This window comes from Agrilus planipennis, unplaced genomic scaffold (genome assembly GCF_000699045.2).
Source record: "Agrilus planipennis isolate EAB-ADULT unplaced genomic scaffold, Apla_2.0 scaffold58, whole genome shotgun sequence".
NCBI lineage: Eukaryota > Metazoa > Arthropoda > Insecta > Coleoptera > Buprestidae > Agrilus > Agrilus planipennis.
In genome coordinates, this window is record NW_020438916.1 from 165,945 (window position 1) to 191,867 (window position 25,923).

A 25,923-nucleotide genomic window follows, 5' to 3' on the forward strand; every position below is an offset into this window, starting at 1 on the left:
CCAAAATACTGGTATGCAAGGGAAGAAAAAGTAGGGAAAGAGCGAATGTAATGATAGGAGACTAAAGATTAAAAGAAGTGGCCAATTATAGATACCAGGAAGTCAGATAAATCAGGACGGAAGGAGTAATAGATATACAAAGTAGAGAATAGCGCACGGCCGAATCACCTTCGATAAAAAGAAGTCACTTCTATGCTCGCGAATGATTAGTTTAGAAATTCGAAAAAGATTGTTATACGTGTATGTTTCGAGCGCGGTGCTGTACGGTTGAGAAATATAGATGGTGAACGAGGCATAAAAGAAAACGTTACAAGCGTTCGAAATGTGGTATTACCGGCAAATGATGAGGATACCGTGGATATAGAAGGTTAGAAATGAAGAGGCATTAGAAAGAATAAGAGAACAGAGGACTCTATGGAAGTTACTGAAAAATAGACGAGATGGGTTGGTACGACACCTTCTCAGGCATGAAGGCCTAGTCAGAGACACATTATATGTAGAAACAGGAGCTAAGATGAGTAGAGATAGACCCAGATTAGATTACTGATAGCAAATACCTAAGGATGTAAGATGTTCTAGTTTTACGGAAATGCAAATATTAGCTGAGTCTTATGACTGACGACCTTATGATGATGATGAAACCTGCACGAATTGCTTTTTGGAGTAACTATATGGTCCGACTATAGAAAACCTTCATACAATATATTGAAAGTAAGCACAATGCCGACGCGGCAGAATATCATTTATTTTGTAAACCAGCCCGAAAGAAGTGGTTAACGTTATTATGATTATTAATTGATTATACAACTGTTTTTTACAGTCACAAAAACATCCTTACTCAGTATTCTACTTTTTAGGTCGGTGCAATGCTCTATTAATTGCCGAATGAGTAAATAGTACGCAATCCAGTAAAATATGACAATTAACATACATCATCATCATAAGGTCGTCAGCCCTAAGACTGATTGGACAGGTACCTCCACTCTTTCGTATCCTGAGCTAAACTTCGCATTTCCTTAAAACCAGAACAACCCACATCCTTAACTATTTGCGAACAGTAATCTAACCTAGGTCTACCTCTACCCCTTCTAACTCCTGCTTCTGCTTTTAATATGTCTCTGACTAGACCTTCATGCCTGAGAAGGTGTCCTACCAACCTATCTCGCCTGTTTTTTATTGACTTCCATAGAGTCCTCTGTACAAACGTTGTACGTTGCACGCCAAATTAATATTGTGCAACTAGTTAAATTGGATCGTGATTTCGATGAAGAATAAAAATTCACTGTTTATTTTAAACATTTACTCGAACTTCTATTCTAATCAATAAAACTAAGTTTCAACGCCTAAATTAAAACTATCAAAATTCGTCCAACAAAGAAAACTATTTTTGGGTGGTTACTGGAACAAAACTTACTTGTTTGAGAGATGAAATCTGAAAGTCTGATCCTTAATGTGCTATGAACCCTAACTATGAACAGGTAAATTGGTGAATATTATTTAGCGGGGGTGAATAACTAGAAACTGAATATAACACAGAATATGGAAAGCCCTATCATTAAATGTGAGCACAATCGTCATACAACATTTCTTTCCAGTTTATAACGGTTCTGTGAATACCCAGGTAAAATGTAAACTGGTCCTGTTGTTACTAACTTAGATACTATTTAAAATTACAAATGTGAATTTAAATTAAGAATATTTTAAGTACAAAAAAAGAGAAAAACTTAGGACTTAACATCCTCTGTTCTCCTATTCTTTCTAATACCTCTTCATTTATAACCTTTTCTACCCATGTTATCCTCATCACTCGCCTATAACACCACATTTCGAAGGCTTCTAATCTTTTCTTTTCCGCCGCGCTCACTGTCCATGTTTCGCACCCATACAACACCGTGCTCCAAACATACACCTTTAACAACCTTTTTCGAATTTCTGAATTAATCGTTCGCAAGCATAGAAGTGACTTATTTTTATTAAAGGCGACACGACCCTGCGCTTTCCTCTGCTTTACATCCCTACTCCTTCCGTCCTGACTTATCTGACTTCCATGATATCTAAAATCAGCCACTTCTTATAATTTTTCGTCTCCTATCTTTATATTCGCTCTTTCCCTACTTTTTCTTCCCTTGCATACCAGTAGATATTTTAGTTCTACTTTTATTTATTTTCATACAGTACTGATCTGTCACTACCGTTTCCATTTTATTTAAAGCTATCTCTAGGTCCTCCTTGCTAGATACTAATACTGCTATATCATCTGCAAATCTAAGCATACTATCTTTTGTCCCTCTATATCTATCCCTGCAGTTGTACTGTCTGTTAATAATGTTGATCGCTTCTTCGAAGTATAGATTTAAAAAAAGCGGTGACAGTGTGCATCCTTGTCTGACTCACTCAAATTTATTTCCCTACGTTGTTAACCCAGCTCTGTAACTCATGTTGCTCTTTATACAAACTAAGTATCACTCTTCTATCTTTCTTACTTATCCCTACATTTTTAAATATATATAACAACTTGTTCCATTTAACATTGTCAAAAGCTTTTTCTTAATCTACAAATCCTATGTACGCACTCTTTCGTTTTTCTATCGTTTTCTCTATTGTTACCCGTAAAGCTAGAATGGCCTCCTGCGTTCCTCTTTTTCTTCTAAACGCAAACAGTTTTTCCGCCCTTTCTTCCACCCTCCTCTCTACGATTTTTGACGTATGGGAAGTTACGTTAATTGTTCTTGTTGAGATTTCATGTTTACTAAGCGCTCTTTCGTTGCATATGCTTGTGTTTTAGGATTAATCAATTATTTGTTCTGTAGATAGTCCATAATGTTGTTGGTTTGAGAGTTGCTAATTTTTGTTTGAGCTCCATAGTACCCCAGTAGCACAACAATATTGGTAAAATATTATATTTACATATTGGTTCAATGATGGAAACGTCAGATTTTTTTTTATTGGCCCAATGTAGATTTTTAATATTAACCCAATATTAAAATTGAATATTGTTCCAATGTTAGGAAATAATAAATGNTTATAAAATAAATAACAGTTCTAAATGTCTCGCACCCATCCGCGCCCATCTTTTTGGGTAATGTTACTACTACGTTCCGTTTATAATCCTCAGGGACATTCCCCGTCTCGTAAACGTGACTAACTAGCTTAAACATACGATCTCTAACCTCTTGTCCTGCATGTTTTAAAATTTCCCCCTGTATCTTATCTACACGTGGCACCTTATTATTCTTTAAGTTTTTTAATGCTACATCGAACTCTTCTCTCCTTATGGGATAACCGAGCTCATCGATCTCCACACTATCTTCCTTCTCTAATATATCTCCTAACTCACGGCCTGCATAAAGGTTCTTTAAATATTCTTTCCACCTATCTGCCTTTTCCTCATTTTCTATCAAAATGACCCCTGCCTCGTTTCTTGTATTATTACTACTGTATCCCACATCTCTAAAATCACTTTTAATTATATTATACGCCTCATCGGTTTTACCTATTTCAAATTTTTCTTCTACTTCTATACACATCCTACCAATCCACTGCTCCTTAGCTGCCCTACACTTCCTAATTATTTCCCACTTTATAGCTTTATATCTTTTTTGCCCTTCTTCATCTGCCCTGTTTTTGTATTTCCGCCCTTCGTCTGTTAATCCTACAATCTCATTTGTTATCCAGCGTTTCCTACTTTCGTTTTGTTTAAGACCTAGTATATCTGTAACTGCTGACTTTAGGAACGTTTTAATGCAGTTCCATTCTGTCTCTATGTTCCCGTCATTCGTTTCTCCCGCCGCCTTTACCATTTCGTCTGCCTTTTTACCTAGCCTATCGCGCGTTTCGTTACATTTTAGCTTTTGTAAGTCGAGACGTCTCCTACCTTCCCTCTCTTTCAGAATTTTCAATTTAAAATTGGTCTTCATAACTACTAAGTTATGATCGCTATCTATATCTGCTCCTGGATAACTCCTACAGTCCTTCATTTGATTTTTAAATCTTTGCCTTACAAGTATGTAATCTAACTGTTATCTTCTTAAATCTCCTGGCATCTTCCATGTATAGCACCTATGGTTGAATAAAATATTCGCGACGGTTAAGTTATGTTTATCGCGAAAATTCTATCAGCCTATCTCCCCTATCATTTCTATTACCTAATCCAAAAGAACCTGCTATTGCACCGTCTTTACCTTCACCTATTGCTGCGTTGAAATCCTCTAAAACTATTAGGTTTTCCTGTCCTTTCACTAAACTTAACACGTCTTCTATATCTGTATAAACCGCTTCTACGTCTCCATCACTGTAAGATGATGTAGGGATGTAGACCTGCACTAATACCGTTCTTACGGGCTTTGAGTTTAATTTAACCATAACTATCCTTTCGCTTTTTTGTAAATAACTTTCTACACTGAGCCCTACTTTCCTACGCAGTACAATTCCTACGCCCGAATTACCTTCTACCGATCCTGTATGTATTACTCTAAAGTCTCCACTTCAGAAGTCTCCAGCTTCGGGCCAACGGACTTCACTAATACCTACTATATCTAATTCTAATCTATCCATCTCTACTTTTAAATTGTCTAATTTTGCTACTTGCCTCATTGTCCTAACATTCCAAGGTTCGACTCGTGAAATATTGCACCTATCCCTATAGCACTTATTGATGACATCCCCCGAGGTAGTCCCCGCCTGGACATCCAAATGGGGGACTAGTTTACGTCCGGAGTGCTTTACCCTAGAGGACGCCATCATTTAATTAACATACAGAGTGTTACAATTCGCCTTTTAATTTAATCGATCTAAGCGGGTGCGACTTTATGAAATTATAACTAATGAAACTTTTCGGTGTAGGTTATGATTGAATAAGATTTTGCATCTGTTTTAGCTCAATTTGAAAGTTAAAAAGAAAAATTAAACAATTATACCCACTAAATTTGGAAGTATGCACCTCTGTGTGAAACAGTTCGAGTCGCCACTGATTTATGATCTTATCCCGCTTTCTATGATAATTAATTTCCAAAGGGATAAAACAATATACAAATTTTAAATTGAAATATGATATCGTTAAATGATTTCATACGTGTATCAAAGATGATCCTGTGTGCGCAAAATCCACCAAACGAGGGAACCTTTCTTGACAATAGTAGCATTCCGTCGCTCTTGCTAAATATATCACGTCTACCGGCGAATATTTTAGTATTATAACCTAACTCTTCTCGTTGAATATAAAACCGCTGAAGGTCTTAAAATCACGCTGTTCTATCTACTTATACGGAAAATTATAGAAAACGCTACCGAGAAGCCTTTAATAAAAAAAAAATTATGTTACACAAACGAACTTAAGTGGCAGACAGTTAAATAAGAAATCAATTTATTAAAATAATTTTCGGTTTGAATGCGAATGAAAATTCTTCTTACCGATATTTTGTATTTTTCCTCCTTTTTCTCTTTCTCTATATGTTGAATGTCATAAATGGGTGATTTGCAATCTTCTACTGGTTCATGTTCTTTTAAGTCCCTACAAACATATTCGTGCTATTGCTTATTACTTTTTCAAAATTGTCTATTAAGGGAGTTACATCTTACGTAATGCCCAAATTGGTGGAGTGGTTAGTTCGTCTTTACTATCTTGGTTTTTTTCCTTCATTAGTAATAATTGTTCAAACTTTGGAATGACAGCTTCTCTTATTTGGAATAATTTGTTCTGTATCTTTAAGACAGTAATATTTCTTTTATGGCAGAAAATAATGTAACATGGCATACCATAAATTTCTATATAAGTCATTAGCACAATATTAGCACGCGTAAATTAAATATTGGACGTTGTAAGCTAGCACCTAAGTACCACTCGGTTAGTAGCTCAATTGGAAATCATATAAATAGCGGGAATAAAAATAACAAATTCAGAATTAATTATTCAATCATTAGAAGCGAGCCAGAAGTGAGTTAGGATGGTGAAACGGGATGCTTGTCTTGCGACTTTATATGTTACCTATAGTTAGTAAGGTAAGCAAGGATTTATTTAAATAAAGAACCAATAAAACTCTCAGCGTAACCTATAAATGGGTTATTTATTCCATTCGCATTTCAGCTGTTATGCCGTCATCAACAGTTATAAATGTAAACTAAACTAAATAACAAAATTTAGCTGGTATATATTCTACTATGTCTTCTCATCCTACGTGATAGCTACGTTACCAAAATCGAACAAAAAAAAAGGGGTCCAACCTGTCTACGACGCGCTGATATAATCTGGCAGGATTGAAATCACGATTCGCGTTTGGCAGAATATTGTACTACAGATGGCGTTTACCGCGCCGTTAGTAGAATTTCATAAAACGCTGTGTCAAGGCAGTATGTAAAGCTGGTCTGTGTTCTGACGAAGCTGACTGCGATAGGCAGCTGAGATCAGTGCCGGATTAGCCACGAAGCAAGAGTTGCAAATGCTGCGGGCCCCACGCATTTGGGGGCCCCGTGCACCGTTTTCTGGCCATAAAAAAGTATTATTTATATTTTAGATTTAGTCACAACTCACAATTACTAAGAAGAAAGTATTTGCATCAAAATAATCAACTATAATTTTATTTTCTATCTGCTGGTCATACCAAAAATCATGTTTCGCACTGCACTACACGCAAGTTGACAATACTGCTAAACCAAACAGGAAATTTCCTAATATTTTCTCCGTGCTAGTCGTAATAACCCGACCGATTTGAAAAGGGTTATATTGACTACCAATCTATAAGAAATGATCGATATTTACGTTTGGATGATAATAATAGTACTTTCAATATTAACCATTCTTGAGAAAAGTGGTTTCGTAATTGTGTTGAGTACTGTTTTCTTACGTAATATAGCGGTGCATTCAGTTGTCTCTTAAAATATACCATAAACTCGATAAGTACCTAACCTAAAACAGTCTAAGGGCCCCTTGATAGAATTTGTTACAGGCCCCGCGCTGGCTTAATCCGGCACTGGCTGAGATCCGATAATATCGGAATCGCGATCCACGTCTGCCAGTTTCTTTGTTCGATTTTGGTAACGTGCCTATCACCATCACCTATGCTGTGGATTCTGTTCAGCAAGTAGACATCCATCTAAGTAAATGGTCCTTATTGAACATATTGAAAGCAAAATTTTTACATTGACAGTAATAGCTAAGTTGTTAAAGCTATGACCGCATTCTAACAGATGGTTCACAAAATTAGACTGATTTTTGTGCACTTTACGACAATTAATAATACTCCTCCCTGTTTGTCCGATATAGAATTTATTGATTTCTTTACAATTTGTTCGGTAAGCACCACTATTGTTTAATTTATTAAATTCTGGTTTATTAGCCGAAATGCGCATCGAGTAAATAAACTTGTTTATGAAATACACCGATTGTTTTATTAGTCAATCATTTACTTAATTAAAATGTTCCATCAGGTGCCAACAGCTAAATCAATCTCATTTAAACAAATAATTTTTTCCACGTATTTATTAAAGTTAAATTAAATAAAATTTGAATTCAAGAATTAAATTCGCCGTTAGCATAACATTAAATGAATTATATTCAAAAAGTCGAATACAAATATGACAATTTCTACTTTTTGCTTTAGATACCTCTCGCTCTTTTTTCATTATTTGTCCAAGAAGAGCTTCCTTGGCATCCCAGTAAATATTATCCAAAAGATAATTGACCTTATCCTGTTGTTTTATTTGCTCCTTTATAGCTCTTCTTTCTTGTTCAATTAGTGAGTATTCCTTAGCAAGTTTCTTTTTGTTTTCATAGTTCTATATTTTAAATAAAATTGCTATATTATTATGTGCAAATATCCACAAAAAAGTTTTTAAAAATTAAAATTAAAACCATTTATGCGAAAAATACCANCATAGTTCTATATTTTAAATAAAATTGCTATATTATTATGTGCAAATATCCACAAAAAAGTTTACAAAAATGAAACCTAAAACCATTTATGCGAAAAATACCATATACTCTAAAATGTCATCTTTCGACCTTTAGTCCGAAACAGGATTTAGCACTTATGTATATATACCTATAATATTTCAACAGTGTAGTGGATAAATAAACTGATAAACCAGCAATTAAATTACAATTGACCCACTATATATCTCTTATCTATGATTCCAATGTTTCATATTTATGTTTTGAACGGATGTTACAACAATCTTTTTAACTACCTTTATCTGTTTCCGTTTACATTTGCCTGTATTATTCTGAAAATCTAATTTTAACGTTTTACTTATATGTCAGTGTAATGAACGAACTTAAGTGGCAGACAGTTAAATAAGAAATCAATTTATTAAAATAATTTTCGGTTTGAATGCGAATGAAAATTCTTCTTACCGATATTTTGTATTTTTCCTCCTTTTTCTCTTTCTCTATATGTTGAATGTCATAAATGGGTGATTTGCAATCTTNAATTACAATTGACCCACTATATATCTCTTATCTATGATTCCAATGTTTCATATTTGTGTTTTGAACGGCTGTTACAACTATCTTTTTAACTACCTTTATCTGTTTCCGTTTACATTTGCCTGTATTATTCTGAAAATCTAATTTTAACGTTTTACTTATATGTCAGTGTAATGTGTGGGTATTCACAACATTGTTCCAAAAGTATCAGCACATCAACAGAAGATCTACATTTTTGTTTAATTTCAAGATTATATGTATATTAATTGAAATTCTTATGCTCCTTTTCACATTTCTTCTTTACATAAGGTAGGAAATTTTCACAGATGCGCTAGGTATACATAAAAATTACTTTTTTTGCATCCCTATAAAATTCCTTGTAGTACCTATTCCTTGTAGTACTACCTATGGTTCGTTCACTTTCAAGATAAACCAAATGTAAACACAATCACGCAGTGTACACGTGATTGTCGATAACGGAAACATTGAACAGGGTCATGTTAAGAATAGACACTCAAAAAAGGTACACCATGAGTATAGAAATTTTAAATAATGTACCTATAATATGTTTGAAATTCATTAATTAGCTATATAGTATACATACTAATTTTTTATATTAAAAGTAAGATGTCATGTTTTTACTAAAAATAAGCATTTTAGTAGAAGATTACCACCTTAATTTTACAGATGGTTTAATCACTCTGCCAGGTCTAGTAGTTTTAACTGGAGTTTGCGTAGTATGTCTTTTGCTGATAAGTTGTTGCTATGCTTTTGTTCTATTGGTGGTGGGGATTGAGGTAATTTTGTTTGTTGGTGTTTGATTTTGTATGGTAGGATTGACAGGTGCTTGATTCAGTGGTGTATTGATAAGGTGCGGGATGGGCATTAACGGCGGGTTTGAAAGGCTAACTTTTGTTTAATTAATTATTGATGAGTTTCTTCTAAATCTTCTTCCATCCTTCATCTTGACAGTGATCCATCTTAGATTGTCGTCTTATATTTTTTTGCACCGTACCTACTGATCATTGTCTCATTCACAGTCTGATTTTGCTACTAAGATTAAACGTCTCTGTTTTCTTAGTGCGACTATTATCATAATAAGGTAGATAGAGTAAGATATTCCTTAATTTTTGAAGCGTTGATGTATTCCGTTAATAAATTTATAAGTGAGGTTTTCATTAGTCATTACTATCTGCGAACGCGTAGTTCTGCTGAACAATCTTTGGTTTAGGGATCCTAACAACATCTCTCTAGGAGTGTTCCTCCAATTTAAGAGAGTAATCCGTCTGGTCCTTTTTACACTTTTTCAGCAGATTTTTGTTGAATTGTATTGTTCGTTTAGCTAATCCATTACGTTGAGGATGGACTTAACCCACAGTTCTGTGGTTAAAATTTCAAATGCTTTTGAATTCAGTGAATTCATTGTTGATGTAGTGCTTTGCATTATCTGATTCCAGTACTTCAGATACTCCGTGATTGCAAACCATCCTTGAGTGAGAGGACTTTGTATATCTATATGTATTCAGCATTGTAGGCACCAAACTCGCACTTGAAAATGATCCCGTTTTAGTAGGATAGCTATTCTTTAAAGTTCCTGTAAAACTTAATAGAATGCGGTAGAACCTTGTCATCCTGAGAAAATTCTCAAAAGTTGCAGCTCTTGATCCTAACCAGTTTCAGCTATTAACTCTTCGAAGAGATTTTTGTAAATATTAAGCACAATAAATACTTCTAGTTCTTCTTTCTCTTATGGTGAGGTACGATCAGTACAATAACGGCTAACAGTGTCTGCGATGGGTATGTCTGCCCCCTTTTTATACTTTACTAAAGGTAAATGTGGTAGGACATCGAACAATACCCTTCTAGTGCTAGTGCTAATTCTAGACTTTTCTTGAAAATTGGTTACAAGAACTCACAGTCTGTTTCCACTGTTAACTCTTTTGGGTAGACATATTCATGGAACTTATTAAAAGCAACCTTGTTTGCGAGGGCTTCCTTTTCTATTTGTTGATAACGTAAGTACGGTGGTTGCATAAGTAATATGATTATTATTCTGTAAAAGAACTGCTCCTAAGCTTAGTGCTGACGTGTGTAGAGATGGTCGCCAGTGCTCCAATGTCAAACAGTTTTAAAACTGGTGGAGAGGTCAGTCGAATTATATTAGTTTTGATATGTTAGCTATAAATTTGTCAAGGTAGGTAACCACACTTATAAGTCATTCAAGCTCTTTTTAGTTGTTGGAGTTAGCTCATTAATTGCTTATATGCTTTCTGAAATTATGTGTCCAAGGTACTTGATGGATTGAGCTTCAAAAATATCTTGCATTCATTAATACTAACAATACCTTATTAATTATCTATTTTAATTGTTCTGCTTATTGAAGATTAATGAAAATATCGCCAACTGAGGCTACATCACAGAGTATGCTTGTATGAATATCTCTTTAAAAGTTAGGTTTGATTATTATTTTCGACGATTTGATTTGTCAAAACCCTTTTCTCAAGTCTTAACGTGTAAAAAGCTTAAATCCATTCACACGAGCTTATATATCCTCGATTGCTTTTAGTGGATAATGGCGCCTTCTTAAATTTTTATTTGCATCAATAGGATCCATGCATATTCTTCTTGTGAATAGTCCACACTTTGATGTACGTATATGTTTTACCAAATCATTTCATTCTTTTTCATTTAGAGGTAGTTGTTTATGTTTACACTTTTTTTATAGTTGCTTGTTATGTACATACAAAAGAATTGGCAACAGGATGTTTGAATAAAGTTAGTCTATGCAGAAAACTCATGAAAGTTACCTTTGAACGTTATCATTTTGCAAATAAAATCGCAAAAGTCAGAATAGTTGCATGAGAATGCCTGCTAATCTCATAGTAAATATGCCGAAATTAGAAAGCAGGGAAAATTGTGGTGAGTGGCGTTTGCTGTCGAAAATTATTTAATACTTGAATGTACCACAGAAGTAACAGCAGATGATGTAAAATTCAAAGCAAATATTATTCTTACCATTGATACATCGCTGTATGTTCATGTGAGAAATGCTACTAAAACAGTTGATCTCAGGGATAAATTTTAGGCGTTATTCGACAAGGATTTTACACGAAGAGTTAGTTTACTGACAAGTTTAATTTCCACGCAGTTGGAAGATTGTAATTGAATGTCAAACTATGTAAATCAAATAGCTAGAATTCAGGCGCCAAAATCACGACAGATTCCATTGAAAGTAAATTGTTCGTGTCACATACTGTTCGTAATTTAAAAAATTATAATTTTCATTTTCCTTGAATTGAACTCTCAAAACGCGGAAGTATCGTACGTAATTAAATTTGTTATTATTCCGGGATATATTGGGTCGACTTTGCGAGCCACGAAACCGCTGTGGATCAACACAAATTTCCAGAAGTTTCATGTGACGATGACGAAAACAAACACCATGTGGGGTCCTATAAAGAGCATAGGTAGATCAGGAAAGAGGAGATGAAGTGAAACCCATGTGTGACTGGTGTTTAGTTGATGATTGTAACCCTGTACCGAAATCTTGCCTAGGAAGAAAAGTAAAGGTACGACCGTTTAACTTAATCTCCCTCAGTGACTCGTGACTCCTACCTAATAATTTGGTAATTGCCTATACTTATTGTTAGTCGTTTATTGTCTTTCAGCATAAATTAATTTAACGATAATTGTACTAAATATACAATATATTATGCTTCATATATAATGTAAAAGGTAAAATTGGTGTTTTGGTGGTAAATCTCTCCTACACCAAGCAACCCCCTCACAACTGCAGTACACACGACAAGGAAATTGATTCAAACAGTAGTGGTAATGCATTAAAAAACTCCTAAACGTTTAAGTCGAACAATCGAAACAGACATGTAGTTTCTGGTTTAGAAAAAATGTGAAAACCTAGAGGAATCGTAATACTGACGTAAACCACTTAAGAATTTTGGGAAGTTGTGTCATGATTCATGTTCCTGAATAAAAAATATTAAAGGAGGTTAAAAAAGCGAACTAATATATTTTAGTGGGCTAAGGTGAAAACGTCAGAGGATACAGGGTGTATGATCCAAAGAAAAATATAATAATGACCGGTAGAGATGTAACCATAATTGAGAATACAGAGAATGAATTAGCCATAGTTTTGAACCACTAAGGAAGTACAGACAACAATGACGAGATATTCGTGGGAAACAAAAAGGAAGAAGCTTTAACCGACAGCTCTGACGAAGTTTGGGAAGATACAAACAGTAACCCCGGTAATTTTTCTACTGATGCCGAAGAAGATAACAGCGTAATCAAAACTAAGTAAACATAAAGGAAATGTTACATATCTAATCTAGGTATGGATTTCTTCATTGTGGTTAATGGGTGCAACTCTCGATTTTGATAAAATAATATTTGAATGACTTGTATGCGACAGCTGCATACGCTTTTGGGTTCGCGACCGCAAAAATTTGTGACCGTACTGATGTGTGCCGATGCTGTCTTACACACCTTGGAAGAGCAAAATACTTCAAAAGCTCTACATGTTTAATCCAAATCTTCCATTCAATTGAATACCTTGAATACTCGCATGTTTTAGGTAGAGTTTTCATTCAAGTAATGAACTCGTCATCCTCGTTCATCCTCTCCTTGTACTGAGGAAATTAAATCTCTCGAACGAGACATTCATTGAGTTTCGGGCTAAAATAAGCTCCGAACATTGCTTTGTTAGTGGCAGCATATTGTTATTTTTGTTCTGTTAGGTTAATGCTGTTATGTGTATCAGTTATCTTCGTACCCAAACTTAACATTGACGCTACTGCGTGAACTTCTGGTGTTTTTTGTTCAATTGCACTGTCGTAGAATACCACTTAAATTGTTGAATCCATTGTTTCGTCGTATTGTTCATGTCGCTGGTCAAGGTTATGTTCTTTGGTGGTCGTAACTTGTAACATCCGACAATACACCAACAGGCATAAAATGTTGCTAAACAAATACACTCACTGTCGGGATAGAGACATAATTACAAATAAAACAATTAATTAAAAGTAGAAAAAGGAGACTGTGGTAAATAATTAATTAAAAAATTAAAAAGAAGGCTCACCCCTAATTACCATAAAAACTATTTGAGCGACACGTGTTTCGCCCACTTCATACGTGGACAGTCTCGCGTTGATAATGCCCACGTATGAAGTGGGCAAAACACGTGTCCGCTCAAAAAGTTTTTGTGGTAATTAGGGGTGAGTCTTCTTTTTATTTTTTTAATTAATTACTATAAATTGGTTATTACAGATACGTGTTTCACCCACTTCTTAATGTGGGTAAAAATCAACGCCATACTCTTTAGTTTAATTACATATATGTATGATAATTGATTTTTTACAACATATCACTTGAGAATATTTAGCGATCGTTTTATCATTGTCTGCTTTGAAATAGTTTGTACTATAAAATGCTTAGTTTCAATATTAACTTTAACTAGCAAACTATTTATTAAATTAATCAGTGCTTTCATTAATTAAAATCAATACTTTCTTCCTCATGCACTTATTATTTTTGCATCATGACATGACCCACAAATACTACATTATTTACCTCTTGTTTTTCTCTNGCGTTGATAATGCTCACGTATGAAGCGGGCGAAAAACGTGTCCGCTCAAAAAGTTTTTGTGGTAATTAGGGGTGAGTCTTCTTTTTATTTTTTTTTTTAAGTTAATTATAACAGACCTGATATCACACTGACCATCAAAGAAACTAAAACAGCCTACCTAATATATATTGATGTACCAAACACTGAAAATCTTTAACAAAAACATATTGAAAAATTTCAAAAATATATTCCTTTGCCTGATAAAATAAAAGAAATGTGGAATCAGAACACAGTGAGAATTATTCCAATAATAATATCATCAATAAGCTTTATACCTAAAACATTATACGCTAGCCTAGCCGATTTAGCCGATAAGCTTACGTAGTCTACAGAAATCAGTAATTTCTCAACAGTACTGACATAACCCCCTTTTCAGAAAACACAGCAGGTTAAATTAGAAGCGGAAGTTTTAGTAATGATCGATTATATTTCAGGGCAAAGTGTACTGTTATGTCTATAAAAATTAAGAACAGAAAATTAGCTTCCATATCATATCCCAAAAGATGTGAGTGAGGTTCTTTGGCATTAGCCCGTCTTCACTTGCTCAAAGTTAACCAATGAATACTGAGAAGACCAGGAAAATAATAAGGATAATAATAATAATGAGTAGTCCTGTGTGTGACTAGTTTAGACTAGATTAGTTTTTGTAGTCTATGATACTCTATAGCGGGTATATTATCACTCACTTCTTTTTACTATTATATTCTAATATGTTTATAATTGCTATTAATATCTACTCTTTTTGGTGGTACAGCTGGAAACAAGAAACGTGATGAATTTATTATTGATATCTTTATTATATTCTTAAGTTAATTAAAGTTTTTACAGACATGACTTTTTTATTATTGATTTGCTAATAGGTATGAGGGTAAGGGACTGTTATAAGGTAATCTAATTGGGATATTTTCTTCATTCAATGTCATCATCATAGGGTCGTTAGACTGGTTGGACACGCACCTCCACAGTTTCCTATCCTGCGCTAATCTTCGCATTTCCCAAAAACTAGAATAGCCCACATCCTTAACTATTTGCGAACAGTAATCTAATCTAGGTCTACCTCTACCACTCCTAACTCCTGTTTCTGCCTCTAGTATGTCTCTGACTAGACCTTTATGCCTGAGAAGGTGTCCTACCAACCTATCTCGCCTATTTTTTATTAACTTCCATAGAGTCCTCTGTTCTCCTATTATTTCTAATACCTCTTCATTTCTAACCTTTTCTACCCACGTTATCGTCATCATTCGCCTATAACACCACATTTCGAAGGCTTCTAACCTTTTCTTTTCCGCCGCGCCCACTGTCCATGTCCACTTTCTATATTTCGCACCCGTCATTCAATGTAATAAATGAAATTAAATTTTTTGCTGTTGAAACGAAATATTTTTCACTACTAACTTCTCATGTTTCTGTTAAAAAGATTAAAAAGTTTCAAAAGACACGCTCATTATTTTGCAATTCACCAAAATATTTGTACAATCTTGTGATTGACTGGCGTCAGTGGGACTTTAAAACAATGGTATTTGTTATAAACAATTATAAATACTTTTTCGCGGACGAAGTAGCAGATAAAAGCTGATAAGTAGTAAAAACGTAATCTGTGGAGGTACAGCCATATATCATCTCTCAAAAATCCTATTTAGACTGCCTTATTTCTTTCATTTCATACTATATTATTAACACCACTTACGATTTATTCGTTTATATATTTTTAATTGTTAAAAATTCTGGAAGAACTATTCATTTGCCGTAACGTTTTTTTATCTATCATTACTGAAAATGGCCGAATTAGGTAATCAATGTACCTAAAACTTCGGCGTATGCATACATAGATGAAATATATCGGATGTAGAGAACTGTCAGTTACATACTAAACTTCTTCACGGTTTTCCTGTATATATGAGCCATTGTACCGCACATTTCACCGTGTGTCACAACAAATACATTTTTATGATAGAATCCAAAATCTTGAAATAACGTACTCCTATTATGTATGTACATAGTACGTAGATAGTAAAAAAAAACTGGTTTTAATCACCTCTTTCATTTTATTAAGTACCTCCTCTTCCTTTTTACACTTTATTAGTATACCCATGTCTTTATCTTCCTCTCTCTGTTTTGCCCTGTCCTTATCTCTGGTTTTAATGCGGTCAGCGATTCTAGAAAAAGGATATTGTGAGGATATATACATTATACGGATACAGTACGCACATATACAGAAAGTATTGTAGCGAGCACGAGTGTGTTTGTGTGCGTGAATGGCCGCGGGCGCCTTTCTTCATGTGCGCCGTATTTTGTTAATTTTGTTAAACCCACGAACATTACAAATGGTGGCAGGTGTAGGGTTGAGTAAAAGACATAAAAGAAGTTGTACGAAATAAAAGTAGCCTAGTTAAGAAGAGAATTGGAAGAACGGGATGAAGCGACAAGCGGTAACAAAGCGGAACTTCAGTGGCGGCTCGCGGAGGCGTTTGTTTTAGAAGACGAATTGTCGCAAATGGAAGGCAAATTAGAAGAAAACAGTAAAAGTTTGGAAAATAAATTAGAAGAAAACAGTAAAAGTTTGGAAAATAAATTCGAAGAAAATAGTAAAAGTTTGAAACGTGAATTAGAAGAAAACAGTAAACGTTTGGAAAATAAACTGGAAGAAAACAGTAAAGTTTGGAAAATAAATTGGAAGAAAATAATAAAAGTTTGAAACGTGAATTGGAAGAAAACAGTAAAAGTTTGGAAAATAAATTGGAAGAAAACAGTAAAAGTTTGAAAACAAATTGGAAGAAAATAGCAAAAGTTTAAAACGTGAATTGGAGAATAAATGGGAAGAAAAATTTAATAAGAATATTCAAGAAACAAAACAGAAGATAAAAGTGCGAAGAATTGATCTTTAATGGAAAGCAACTGGTTATTCCTCGAAACAATGTTAGAGAGGTGTTGCAGTCTCTTCACGATGGATCATCGAGTGGCTATTTTCGAGTGAATAAGAAGCTTGGGAAAGTTCGAGAGCGATTTTATTGGGTGAACTGTAAGGAAGATGTCAAGAATTGGTGTAAGAAGTGTACCACCTGTTCCGTGAGTAATGGACCACAGAAAAGGGCAAGGACGCCAATGCGTCAATACAGTGTCGGTGGCCCCTTCGAAAGAATAGCAATCGATGTGATGGGTCCATTCCCAGAGTTCGAGAAAGGTAACAAGTACATCGTGGTCGTTATGGACTATTTTACCAAGTGGGTTGAAGCCTATGCCCTTCCAAACCAGGAGTCGGACACCATAGTTGAGGAGCTGGTGAAAGAGTTGATCAGTCGTTTTAGGGTGCCCTTGGAATTGTACTCAGACCAAGGGAGGAATTTTAATCAGCTACATTCCGTGGAATATGCGAGCTCCTAGGAATAAAGAAAACTCGAACTACTCCACTCCATCCACAATGGATGAATCGGACCTTGAGTAAATATCTCTCCAAGGTAGTGTCTGGTCACCAAAGGGACTGGGACCGCTATTTGCCTTTATTTTTAATGACATACCGTTCATCTGTCCACAAAAGGACTGGTCAAATACCTGCCAGAGTCCTTTTTGGAAGGGAGTTACGACTACCTTGTGACCTCGAATTCGGCTGTAAACCAGGAGATGACTTGGGTGGAGAAGATTATGTTACCAACCTCCGAAGAAAGCTTAACAATATCCACGAGTCGGTTCGTCTGCATACGCAGATTGCTAGAGGATTAAAGAAAACTACGATATCAAGGCTACAGCAGGTGGTTACCAAACTGGAGATTTTGTTTGGTTGTATAATCCTCGTCGTCGCCGTGGACTACACCTAAGTTCCAACAGTTGGGAATGGCCCTATGAGATGACAGTGAAGAGGATTAACGACGTGATCTACCGAATTAAGAAAACTCCAATTGGGAAGTCGAAGGTAGTCCATTTTAATCGCTTGGCTCCATTCGCCGGTGCAAATGAAGAGGAGGCGCGGGCCAGATTCGAAGAGTTCATGAAGGAAAGCCCCCATGTTAACAGGAGATTTGGAGTGACGCAAGGAATCCGACGAGACCTCTTTGCTATATCTAAGGAATATTCTCTGACCCTGTTGAATTATTTTGAATAAGTGGAAGTAGGTTTTTATGAGAATAAACGTTTATTGTAATAGAATTACAATTTTATGTACTCTACTACTCGTAGTGTCACGGAATAGTATTCTTTATTAATATATAGTAACTATAGCAAACTAACAAACTAGGAAATTACATTAGAAGGCGCTGAATTTAAATTAACATTTCAATAGTCTCTTCAAATTAGAGCCTTCTTTTATAAATAGCATAAAGTACAAAAAAATGAACTACTTATAATTATTAAGTTTGCACATGCCTATGTTATTTCTCATTTAATTTTCTTCTTGGTCTCAATATTATTTTAGAAGGTGTTGACGATAGTTGAACATCTATATTTGGTTTATACTCGGGATCTTCGTTATCTTCTTGGTCTGACATATATTCACTGGTAGTGTTTGAAGAATCTGATGTGTCATTAGAATTCGGAAATGTAGAATTATCATTTTGTTCCAATGATGTATCACACATTATTTCTTTCTCGGTCAGATTTATAGGAAGATAGTTTCTCTTTACTGTGGTCTCTAAGAAAACGGCGTCTCTGCTTTTAATCACAGTTTTGGAGATAGGTATTATAAACCTATACCCTTTTGTATTATCACAGTATCCGATGAATATAGCTTTCTGTGATTTGCTGTCCCACTTCTTACGTTTTTCTTTTGGGAGATGTATCATTGCTTCACAGCCAAATATTTTAAGATGACTTATATTTGGTTTCTTCTTAGACCATATTTCTTCTGGAGTTTTAAAAGCCAGTGAACGTGTTGGAGATCTATTAATGAGGTAAGCAGCTGTGTGTATTGCTTCTGCCCAGTACTGTTTAGGAAGTTTTGCATTAATCAACAGACACTTTGCTTTTTCAACAAGCGTACGATTCATACGTTCGGAAACACCATTTTGTTCCGGTGTATAAGGCACTGTTGTTTGATGGACGATACCAGCTGTTGCTAGGAACTCAGAAAAAGCATTGTTTATATATTCAAGTCCATTGTCTGTACGCAAACATTTTATACTGCACTCCAATTGATTTTCAACTTGACATTTAAATTATTTGAATTTTTCAAGAGCTTCTGATTTTTTCTTTAAGAAATAAACAAACACCTTTTTTGAAAAGTCATCTATAAATGTGATGAAGTTTTTTTTCACCACCAATGGAAGTGGTTTCCATTGGTCCACATATATCTGAATGTACAGTTTCAAGTAGATATGTAGCTCTTGAATGGCTTGTCTTAAATGGAAGGCGTGTTTGTTTTCCTTCTAAACAAGTTACACAGGTCAGGTTGTCTTCTTTCTTAGATAATTGCACACCATTTGTATTATCTTCAATTTTCTTTAAATCGCTGAAATTGAGATGCCCCATGCGCTGGTGCCTAACGGACGACGCAATATCTATTACCTAGTAACTAAAGGAAAATGCTCTAATAAACCAACTTATAGAGACCTTTGGGGCGCAGTAACGGAACTCCGCGGACATCTTCTGGAGAATAACCTACAGAAGCTGGCGATTCCGAAGCTTGGCTGTGGACTGGACAACCTAGATTGGAGGATCGTAAGGAACATAATCGAAGTCCTGCTCCGCCGTACTGGAATAACCCGAATCGGACCAATCATGAGAAGACCGTGGACTGTCACATCTATTCCCGGACGGATGTCGTGAAGGCGAGAACTGCAGATTCCGGCATGATCCTGCAAAACGGAAAGTGAAAATGTTTTGGGAGGAGGGGGCAGTGTAGCGGGCACGAGTGTATCGAATACATCGGAAAAATCCCACAACTGTCTTATCAATTACCTATAGTGTCTTTAAGAGCTGTATAATGCATCAAAATTTCACCACCAACCTGCACTATACATATTCATGAATCACTTAAATAGCACTTAAGTTTTATACATAAATAAAATCGCGAAATGCTAAACAGCTTCTCCACCATCTTACATCGTTGATGTTTGTTAAGCCTTTAATCCGAATCTTGTTTCTTACGTGCTTTTTTTCAGTCGTGATACCTAATTTTTCTTACCCTGTGGTGTAAAAAATTGGTAAAGGCTTTCGCGGTCAGTGGGTGAAGTGCTGCTGTTCTGATTCGGATCTAAAGGCCGTCGTGTGTTGGAGTTGCTAACGTAGTGTTTTTGCATTGGAATTTCGGTGAATTTTCGCGCGTTTTATTTTCCGATTAGCACGTTCCTTCGGTGCATATTGTTTATAGCGTTTTGTTGCATTCGCTACATGCCCGTAGACGACAAAATTTGCAATATCCAAATAAAGGCAACGCATCGCCATCTGGTAGGTATTTGCTTCTTGTGAACTTCAACGTTGTAACAACAATGGCTACGATTATTCCGAAAATCAAGCCAAAAAGGTAGATTTCGATCTTATTCACACACAAAGAGTTCAGTGGAAAATAGATGTCAACTTATTTCATATTTTTCTTAGTCTTCGGGTGGATACAATTCTAACTTTTTTTTGTTAAACGAATCACAAACGCTTTCAAATAAGCTTAGACTTTCACTGCCGAGGTCTCTTTCCAATTATTGTTTGTTATCGCGCTTCTTTATCGTTATCTTTTGAAATTATTTCTCCTTTTTTATGTCAACCACCCTTGACAGCTCAAAAACTAAAGAATCACTATCGTTTTCCTTATGTGCTTATATTAATATAATTCCGTTTTATTCTGGAGAACACCATCAATTGTCAACCTTTTTTTGCAAGATTGTGAAATTGTTCTGAAATTTATTTTAATGATGCAAGACCACGCACAAACTCTAGAATTTTGCAAAGTATTATAAATAGAATGCTTTGAGAAGCCAATAGTATGCTTTCATATAAAACCACTAGAAGTTGGGGTTTATTAAAAGATAGTATCATGAATCCTATTCTCAAGGTATTAAATAAAATTGAAGTAGATTCTTTCACAGGTAACTTTATTACAGAATACGATACAGAACACAACAATATGATAGAAAATATTAACTGCGTAATCAACCCAATAGGCTAATAAAGAAATAGTTAAAAGAAATGAGCGCACTTTTGAATAAAATTTGATGAAACTACCCAAAACTCGAAATCAAAGTTGCACTTAATTTTAAGAAAAACTAAAAGCAAAATTAACTAACATGACAAATCGCTTAACACTCAAAGACTAGGATAAAGCAACCTAATAAATGATGAGATAATGAATTAATATTAACGAACCATTTAGAACTTGACTGATTTATATTCATTCATCATCACATAAAGGCGCCTTTAATAAATTTGTAATCTTCGAACAACGTTATTTAATTAGTAATATGGCAGTTTTACCTGACAAGAATCGTCTCAGGCACCTTCACCAAATAATTTCTTTTCTTCCCGAGCACAAAATACGTCAGGCTTCCCGACAGAACTCTAAAAATGCCAGACCAGACCCGTTAAAAATAACTTTTTGCTGGTAATGCGCTAGTTTTTAAAAAACCACACAATGAATTTTCTCGGCAAAAATTTTACGAACTAAAGATCTTGCTTTGGACTTTCAAAAAGATATGGAAACCGATACCTCTAAAGTTAAAAGCATGATTTTCAAAATAAACATCAGTATGTTCAAACCAGTTGACAGTAATTTGTTATTATAATTATTTTTCTCAGTATGTGCACCGTTATTAAGTATTAACATTATTAACTAACAATAAGAAATTTAAAATGGAAGCTGACTATCAATTAGTTAGATAGTTGATAAACACTAGGGGACTAATATACAGGGTGTGCCAAGCAAGCGGATATCCTCAGTAACTGCTTTACAGTTTAAGATGTCAAAAAAAGTTTCTTACAAAAGTGGTACCTATATAAGTATTATTTACGATTACTCGATTATACAAGGTGTCCCATTTTTCCTGGAAGCAACCTAACTTCTTTTTTTCAAACGGAATGAACCATTTATTATTGCATTTTTGAATTCCACTATTTAAACCACATATTATTGTAGCGAGCACGAGCGTATTTGTGTGCAATCAGGCACACGTGTGCGTATTCGTACCTGCGTTCTGGGAAAGCTGTTAAACAATTCAAAGAAAAAAGAGACAATCCGGATGTTTCGAGAAGGCTCCCGATAGTAAACAAAATAGTATTTAAAGAAAGAGACGATAGCCGAGGAGAAGAAGAAATAAATTGACCGTTGCAGAAATGAATCCAGAAATAAATTGACAGTGATAGCAGTGAAATAAATAGCGCAGTGAATAGTGATATATCAACAGTAATGTAAATAAATAAAATAATTCATAACCTAAGTTTAGTTATAATTTAATAGTGTTTTTAGGTTCTTAAATAATTAGTGTAGATAAATAGTTTTTGTCGTTATCAGTATTAGAAGTTAATTTTGTTAAACCTACGAACATTACATTATGTTTAAAATGCATCAATTTCCATAAAATTCGCACTAAATCATTAAAAAGGCTGTTGCAATGCTTTGCGCGATTTCGAATACCTCCGAAACGAAAGCACACAGATGTGTGCTATTTTCGCACACAGCTTGTTAAACTATTAATCATTATTAACGCAAACATGTTCTTTTCAAATTCATTGAAATCTATCGCTTCGAAAATAAATTATTTCAAACTGGCATAACTATTTTTTTTAACGGAATGCCATATTTTTTGTCAACTCATCATGTGCAAAATTTTATTTCCTTCCGTCCAATGTAAGGATGTTACGATCTACGATTAACACTTTTTGCGAAAATTAAACTTTTTTATAATATCAATTTATATCAGGATAGCAGGTATGCCTTGGTCGGCGATTCGCTTTTGTCCACCAATGTTTCCTACGAACATCAATTCCGTGTGCTTGAGAAGGTGCTAAGTAACGTTTCGTTTTATACATTGTCAATTTCTGAATTGAATTCTGAAATGGGTTTGAGTCAAAATGGAAAGATAGATATAATTTTTGTCCTTGAGAAATCTGCACCTAGAAAGCCTGTACAGAAGAAAGCCATGGCTAGGCAGTTTAGAAATTAACAATGTATAAAACGAAACGTTACTTAGCACCTTATCAAGCACACGGAATTGATGTTCGTAGAAAACTTTGGTGGATAAAAGCGAATCGCCCACCGAGGCATACTTGATGTCGTGATATAAATTGATATTATAAAAAAATTATTTAGGCATAGATAGTAACATCCCTACATTGGACGAAAGGAAATAATTTTGAACATGATGAGCTGACAAAAAATATGCCATTCCATTGAAAAAGAAATAGTTATTAGTTTTTTTGTACGTCTAATATAGTTCAATAAGTTAGTAAGCTAGTAAGCACTGTAATCCTAGTATTTAGGTAAAAACTAACAACTTGTTCATAACAAATTTATAACCTTAATAAAGACTTCGACCAAAAAGGCGAAACGTCGGTTGAAGATTACAGATTAAATAAATAACATTTCACCCCTTTTTGTCGCTTTTTAATATCGCCATCTGCTAATATTTGCTGCTAGACGTTTCAGATTCATTTGTAAATGGTTGAAGTAAAATACTACTCACTGCTTTTGTTGTGTGTTTTTTAGTTCCATTTTCTTCTTCTGCAGTTCCTCCCTTTCTTTTTTCTCTTGCTCGCGATCTTTTTGTACTGCAGTTCTAACCTGTTCATTATATATATCATCCTGTAGTTTGTCGTCTTTTTTCCGCAATTCGTTCAGTTCCAATTGTTTTTGCCTTTCAAATAATGTTTCCGATAGAACTATTGCTTCTTGTAAAAATGGCTGTGCAATTGCCTTATTTTTAGACATTTCTTTCCTTTTCTCATTTACATATTTATTTCTTTCTTCTTCTCTACTTTTTGGTACACAATAGATTTTATTCTTTTTAATACCACTTTGTTTCGAATTGTGTGTCAACTGCTGTATTTTAATTAAATTAATATCTGTTTAATAAACACCAAGTGTCCCATCACAACGAAATTTACTCCTAACACCTTTAGATCTGCAAAATTGCTTTTCACTTTACATGAGATTAATAATACGTGTTTGGATATTTAGGGCTTATATCTTATATCGATTTATTTTATTAAGTAGCTGGCTCATTATACCACAACTCTTAAAAGCTTAAGAATCCCTCAAGCCTACAGTCTACTATTATTATTAATTATTTTATGCATTTGTACTACTTTGAAAATATAATAATCAACAAATTCGAAACGCAATACTAATCCAAGAAGAAAAACTAGATTAATAACTCTTACTAAACACCAGTGGTACGGTACCATAATTGTACTTATCCAACTAAGATTGTGAACCGTCATTCAAAATCTTAGGAGGCGATTCATTTCACTCTTTTCAAAGATCCGAATCAGATCAGATTAATACGAGACAAAATTTAAGGTTTAAAAAGTACTCTAACGCCTTACAATTTATCCTTGGGATGACAAAGCGTGAAGGTCTTCTAGATAGGTTCTAGGAAGGACATTGTTTATTTTACCAAAATGGTACATTGGTAAATAAAGCCAAAAAATAATATTCACTATGATATTACTAAAAGAAACAATTTCTTTTTTAATCTTACACTCTCTTAAACCGAATTAATTTTCAAATAGTCAAATAACTTACTAATAGTTAACCTTTAATCAAGTAGAAGATATGTATTTGCTTAGGTTTTCATGCATATCCAACTTCAAAAGGTAGAATACACAAACAGAAGGCAGAATATTCATAAATTATTTTTAAAAAGGCAGAAACAGGTTCTGAAAGTCATAGAAAAAGAAATCTGACAGATAAAATAGGTTATTTTTATACGTCAAATTTAATAAAATAAAATAGTTAAGAAAGAAAAATATGCATTTTACCCACAGAAATCAACTCGGAAAAATTAAACCAAACAAAAGTAATTAACTTCCACTCCTATTCCTATTATGAATATTTAAATTTACAACAGTTCTAAATGAAAATGGAATCAGGTAAGTGACACAATTCCCGAAAAATGTCAAATAACTTTAAATTAGTACGTAAGGCCTACCTTAGATTTAGGGGTCTTTAAGATAGATGTCCATGATTTTAAATAAATTTCAAAAATATAAAAACTAATAACGAGAGTATTCCATTTAGAATTAAAGAAAAAACATGCAGCGACGTTATAGAGGAATTACGCTGCGATGGAACAGTACTAATGAAAACAAAAGAGAACTGTTACTTACTTCATAGTATTCTAACCACTGCTTAGGCACGTAGAAGCTTGTTTTTGTACCCCTTAACCGATTTTTCTGTTTTCCTTTGCTATCTGTATTAAGGGAATCTTTTAAAGCGCACCATTCTTTTTTCGAAATATTTAAAATCGACATGTTTACACTGAAATTAGTACTGAACAATAAACTAGTACCTGTCCACTATAAGGGGATATCCGCAGTTAATTGTTCGTTGCTTAGAAGCCCTCAAACTTTTGTTTGTTTGATCGTTATGCGCAAAAGGAAGTTTACACTATGGGTAGGCCGCAATACTTTCGTAACCCTCCCCTTTTAGCAGTAATACTGAAAAGAGGCGTGTATTATTGTTAACTTTTAATTACATCTGCAATCGTAAGTTCAATAAAATTTTATAGAGAACATTTCCATAGTCAACTAATGCATCTACAAGTCATCAACATAAGGTCGTCAGTACTAAGACCGGTTAGATAGGCACCTCCATTTTTTTCCAATCCTGAGCTTATCCTCGCATTTCCGTAAAACTATTATAACATCCCACATCCTTAACTATTTGCAAAAAGTAATCTAATCTAGATCTACATCTATTCCTCTTAACTCCTGTTCTGCCTCTAATATG

General features: G+C 34.5%; 1 protein-coding gene across 1 annotated transcript in view; it reads right to left on the reverse strand.

Moving 5' to 3' along the window:
* LOC108740316 (lumican-like) overlaps window positions 1-15,371 on the reverse strand; it is a 30,462-nt gene extending 15,091 nt beyond the window's left edge. The window contains exons 1-4 of the mRNA XM_018474598.1: window positions 15,336-15,371; window positions 7,600-7,770; window positions 5,571-5,701; window positions 5,410-5,509 (exon numbers count right to left, since the gene is read on the reverse strand). Of these exons, the coding sequence (XP_018330100.1) occupies window positions 5,410-5,509; window positions 5,571-5,701; window positions 7,600-7,770; window positions 15,336-15,365 (432 nt within the window). The 5' untranslated portion in view covers window positions 15,366-15,371. The remainder of the gene's footprint in view (window positions 1-5,409; window positions 5,510-5,570; window positions 5,702-7,599; window positions 7,771-15,335) is intronic.
* Window positions 15,372-25,923: the final 10,552 nt, after the last annotated feature.